Genomic DNA, 5,437 nt, shown 5'->3' with positions numbered 1-5,437 from the left:
TTTCCAAACCGAGAGGGTACATTACCACCACCAACTGTTAGGGAGCGGAAAATTAATGAAGGGTCACGTAACAACCACGTGACTCGTGAATTAACAACAACTCCAGCTTTAACGTGTCTTTTTTATAGCGAGGTAAGAAGGCCGTATGTCATTAATTTATATTTAAGATGTATACACTTTAAAGCACAACATCTTGGGTGAGTAGTTTGCTTATCCTCCACAACGCCAGGGGGCAGCTCTGCAGAATTTTGTTCTTTAGTTTCACACCGATTCCTCTGGTTAAAAAAAAATGTCGACCTCCACAATGATCAGTCGTGGTGTGTTTTCTGTTGCAAGGATGCGTTCAGGAATCTATTTGGTAATGTTGACATATTTTTTAACGTTTTGTGCGTAGTGGTCGTTAGGTTTTACGTTTGCACAGATTTTACGAATCGAACTTCACGGTTATTTTAAGTCTTTCAAAATGAACGGAATGAGTAGTTGTCGCTGCGATTTCATCAGTGATTAATCATTCGATTCAAGGAGATAAAACTTATAGTTTACAGTTACCAATGTGGCATTTAAAGGATAAAGGAAAAAAAAGTTGTCAGTCATTGCAGCTGTGATCCTGATATTTAAATATCTTCTGATGATCCAGTTTTTGTAATGCAAACAGCATGGTGGCCTGTGATAAATCTATCTGTTCTAGGCAGTTCTTAAAGCTGTGATGCAGACAAGTGAGGGAAACCACCAAGGCACCCATGATTACTTTGGAGAAAGTGCACATTTTCTTTAAAATTCCATTAACTTTCGCCTCCAGTTTGCTAAAATGCACATGGGGGATCCTAGTCTAGAGATGTTTTCTTGACTGAAAATAGCTTGAAATGTGTAATTGGTGGTGCAGACAAAACTTGTACTGTGCATGAGCGCAGTCAGATGCTTGTAACTCCTTCAGTTGTCACAGGTGGCTTCCTTCATTATTATTATTTTTATTTTTTGAAGTCACTTAATTTGGGAGAACTGTCAGTTCTGGAAAGTACCAGTCTGTATTGCTTAACAAATCATGAAATGAAATCCAAGACATTCAGTTATTCGGAAACATTCATGCAGTGATGATTTGTATTAAGCACACTTGAACTCAGTTTGTCCACTTGCTTATGGCCTGTGGAAATGGAAAACAATAAGTTTTTCCATTTTCACAGGCCATACAGAATGGATGTAATTCATAGTTATTGCAGGTTTTTTCTTTTTTTTTTAATTAAAGCTGAAAGTCTGCATTGCCAGCATATCTTGTTTAATTTCAGATGAATGTTGAACCTGATCAGGATCAGTGTGAATAAACTAAAAGAACTAAGAGTAGTAAAGAGTCAGTGCTGTAAAAAATGATATGCTTGTCATCATTAGGGATTGAGAGCTTTGGGCGCCTATCCGGGTCATAGGAAATGTATTACAATCAGGTATGTAACTCTCTTGTAAAGGTTTTGTGCATGATGTGAAAATAATTCAGATTGCAATGTAGAAATCACAGTTGCACATTTCAGGCGATGCAAATGATCCGAGTTGTACTCATGTGAAACCTTAAAGTAAATCAGCTCATTTATGCCTTGTTTTGTCTCTGCAGGTCGCAGCTCCTGTCGGCACCATGTGCACCATTCCATACTGCAACAGTGTTCTCCTCAACGCCGTCAGTGAGTTGGCAAATTAATCACTCAGATTTAAAACTATACCCCGAAGACACCAGCCTGTGATTCCCACCCCGCTGCCCCGTCACCTTTATAATCCTCCATTTAAATGTATATAGTGTTTCACATCTATTTTTCTGTTTAGATCACAGTCACAGAAGAGCCAGACACATTATTCCAGAAGGTGTCTGTGTTGGTCAAAGGTCACGATAAGGCTGTCTTGAACAGCTATGAGTTCTTTGCTACCATGGCAGCTAAAGAGCTGGGCATCAAAGTCACCAAAGTGTGAGTCTTGGCAAAAATAAACAGCCAATCAAGACACTAGTAAGTGTTTAATTTATTGTATGTCATCTTTACTGCAATTTATTTTACTGCCACAGTTATGAACCATCCAGGGTCATTGAGCGGTTTACACTTTTGAAGTCGGTCCACATTTTCAAGAAGCACAGGGTTCAGTATGAGATGAGAACACACTACCGATGCATTGAGGTGAGGATCTTTTACACTTATGTAATTTCAATCCATTCATGTAACACCACTGCAACTGAATCAGTTTTGTCTTTCTGCTCCCCTCCACCAGTTGTCACATTTAACTGGCTCAACAACACAGGTGTACCTGGAGTACATCCAGAGAAATCTCCCTGAAGGTGTTGCTATGGAGGTAACAAAGGTGAGGTGCTGCTTTGTCAAATGTAGGCAACAGTCTTTCAAATTCACCAGAAGGTTCTTTCCACAAGACCCTTGGTCCAGAGCTAACAGTATTTTACTTTGTTCTTGTTAGACTGCAATGGAGAAGGTTCCAGAACACATCCTTGAACCCATGTGGAAGGACCATCCCATTGCTGATACACCTGGCCAGTGAATGCAGGAGTGAATTGACGTCTTCTCCGATTTCTATCGATAAGGTGGTTTTGATGAAAGCGCAGAGAAACATTGAAGGTTGGTTCTGATGAACATCTGCACTGTTCAGAAGTAGTCTTCAATGTGAATTCAAACTGTAAAGTCTTCAGCTGGAAAATTTGTACCCATTTTGTTTGCACGTGTTGTGAAAAGTGGATATACATTCTGGTCATCTCTTCTGTGGTGAAATGTGATACTCCATCATACGGTTCTCAAATAAATTCAGAATTTTAGATTTCTTGTGCAGTTATTTTGATCTAAATTAAATTTTAGCTTGTTTGTTGGCCAATGTCTGCAGTTGCTTAATTGTATGAACATAAAGTCGAACACAAGACCAGCACACAGTTTTTTCCCCCCATTCATTTATTGAATTTTCCAAGGATTTCAAAAGGGAAAAGACAATACCATAAATCAACTTTGCTTTCAGTTTTGTTACTGTTCCTAGTAACAATTCCTATATAACACTTAAAATATGCTCTGTCAATGCACTGTAGTCAACTTCTCAGCTGAGTATTAATAAAATACTGATTTACAGGCCTGCTGGGGCCTAATCACACTACACACTCTGGACCATGTCCAAGCACATTACACCGCCAACATCCAGTTTGACTAGTGTGAGTGCTCTGGGCTGTGGCGGGCCTGCAGGCATAGATCTTGGCCTGACTTGCAGAGGTGGTCTAGGGCGCGTTTCATCTGGACTTGGATGCAGGCGCATGTAGCATGATCATAAACTATACCGGAACACAGACATCAAACTTCCATTATTTATAAATCATGCGTGCAGTAGGACAGCTTGTTAAATCCCTTATTGTTAAGATAACTATGCTAATAAAGAGACATTAATCCATTTTTCAAAGATGAGAACAAAGGAAAAAGGGGGAAAAGACAACTTTTTTTTTTTAAATAAAGGCATGACTGCTGTGCACCTATACTGCACGCTTATCCTGTGCTCTTCAGTCGTAACTACATTACTTCATCTTCATACACACACACTAGCATATTGTCCGTGGTGATCCAAGGGCTCTAGATTGGGTAGCGTTTATAAAATACGTAGCTGGCATTTTTTTCAAGGGTGGTAATAAATTAAGCAAAGTTTGGATAATGAGTTGAATGGTGTGTGAGTCCAGAATGTTTTTAGAACCTTAGACCTCAACAATTTTTAAGAGGAACTCAATAACCTAAATAATTTATAAATACATTTTTAAAAATTACATAATTAACAGGAAATAGGGTTGTTATCATATACACACTTATTATCAGTATTTTTATTTGATTTTTACTTCTGTTTTGTCGTTTGATTTTTAAACTGACCACAATGGAAACATGCGTTTTCACTTTTTTGTGTCAGCCATGTATTTTTCAGCCTGGTCTCATGTTTTTTTTATGTTGCTATTTATAATATTCCCCTCCTAACGCTACCATAACCATAGCGTAAGTGTGTACCCTCCCCCAACGTTAACCATGACTCTCCCAGACCCCCCCTTTCACCCCACATTTTGTGGCCCCTGTCACGAAATGAGTTTGCCCCCTTACCAAAAGTGCCCCATTGTCATAACCCCGTCACGAACCCATAGATTAATGTACTTTTCATTCCCCAGTCCCACGACCTGCCTTGAGACTGGGTTGGTATTTAACATATTTACAGTTATATCATGTACTTACTAAAGAAAATCACGCGCGCGCTTTTAATATAAAGATGATTTGCTGCTCCTTGCTGGAATGGCATTAGTACAGAATGTAATTAGCAATGTTAGCTAATAGTTTGTCCAAAAATATTAGTCCTATCAACATTCCGTTTTGGTGCCATTCATCCTTCAACCAAAATACATAAGCATACTCAAACGGCAAACGACTGTTGCACACACGCAGAGCTTTTTATTTTTTCTGCATTCTGCTGTAGGCAGGTGTTTTGAATTTTTTCCACATACACAGAGACAGAAGCCATCATACTCTTTTCACTCATGGTAATGACAACATGACACTTAACTAAACTGACTAAACCAATTGAACTACAAAAAGAAATCAGTAACACTAACAACACTGTTTAACACAATACATCATTAACACTAACAATACTGTTACACTAACAAACCACAATAACATTTTAAACCCCAAAATGCTGAACTCCCATTGGGGCATTTCAGCACAATGTCCATTGACTAGTTAGCTAAAATTGCTAATTTCTCCAAAAATATTGAGCCCCATCAACTTTCCATTTTTTGCAGCGTTCATCCTTGACCCAAAATACATAAGCATACCAAACGGCAAATGTCAGCTCTCTTCAGTTTGTGATTGAAGCCACAACAAGCCACTTGACTATTACAATGTAGATATAGAAAATTTAAATGAGCAGTCTTTCAGTGATATACTTTATTGTTCCTTTTCAAAACAAGAGACATCTTGTATTGATATAGACATTCTCGGTCCCAAATGCAGAGCGCTTGCAGCCCAGCGGGGAAGAAGCTGTGCTTGGGCACGGTCCACAGCACCTGGTTCTAGTGCAAGCACACACTTACTTTCTTAATTTCCCTGCACGCCATTTATAACACTTGTATTACTGTAGGATATGCTTTGGTTATTGAAAGCTTTAACTGATTTTGATATATCAAAAGCAAATTAAAAAGTGTCATATACAACAGTTATGGTCTCTAAAAAGCAAAATAAATATGGTCAAATAAAAAATATAAAGCTTAAAGTAGTGGATTATATATATATATATATATATATATTCACCCATTAATTAAAACAGTGTCACTTCAGTCCCATGGTCCTCACAGATCTCATCAGCTTTTCCACAGATGTTTTATTTTGCTTCAATACTGCAACAGCCTGCAGTGCCGGTGTCACAGACCGAACGGTACCCCCCCCTAAAAATT

General features: G+C 38.5%; 1 protein-coding gene across 1 annotated transcript; it reads left to right on the top strand.

The window, feature by feature from the left end:
- Positions 1-265: 265 nt before the first annotated feature.
- Positions 266-2,901, top strand: mrps10 (mitochondrial ribosomal protein S10). Its single transcript, XM_034162652.1, has 7 exons — positions 266-358; positions 1,384-1,436; positions 1,601-1,667; positions 1,807-1,946; positions 2,042-2,150; positions 2,242-2,331; positions 2,443-2,901. Exons 1-7 carry the CDS (start codon positions 290-292, stop codon positions 2,521-2,523), a joined length of 609 nt encoding a protein of 202 aa, XP_034018543.1. The 5' UTR covers positions 266-289; the 3' UTR covers positions 2,524-2,901.
- The last annotated feature ends 2,536 nt before the right edge of the window (positions 2,902-5,437 follow it).

This window comes from Thalassophryne amazonica, chromosome 21 (assembly GCF_902500255.1).
Source record: "Thalassophryne amazonica chromosome 21, fThaAma1.1, whole genome shotgun sequence".
NCBI classification, from domain to species: domain Eukaryota; kingdom Metazoa; phylum Chordata; class Actinopteri; order Batrachoidiformes; family Batrachoididae; genus Thalassophryne; species Thalassophryne amazonica.
The sequence above is the reverse complement of the archived record's forward strand: the minus strand, read 5'-3'. Positions and strand labels throughout refer to the sequence as shown.

Excerpts from the sequence above, each read along its gene's own strand:
- mrps10 (XM_034162652.1), top strand. The coding sequence starts at position 290 with ATGTCGACCTCCACAATGATCAGTCGTGGTGTGTTTTCTGTTGCAAGG. Across the intron at positions 1,437-1,600 it reads AGGAAATGTATTACAATCAG|GTCGCAGCTCCTGTCGGCAC; the intron begins GTATGTAACTCT and ends TTGTCTCTGCAG. Across the intron at positions 2,332-2,442 it reads TTGCTATGGAGGTAACAAAG|ACTGCAATGGAGAAGGTTCC; the intron begins GTGAGGTGCTGC and ends TGTTCTTGTTAG.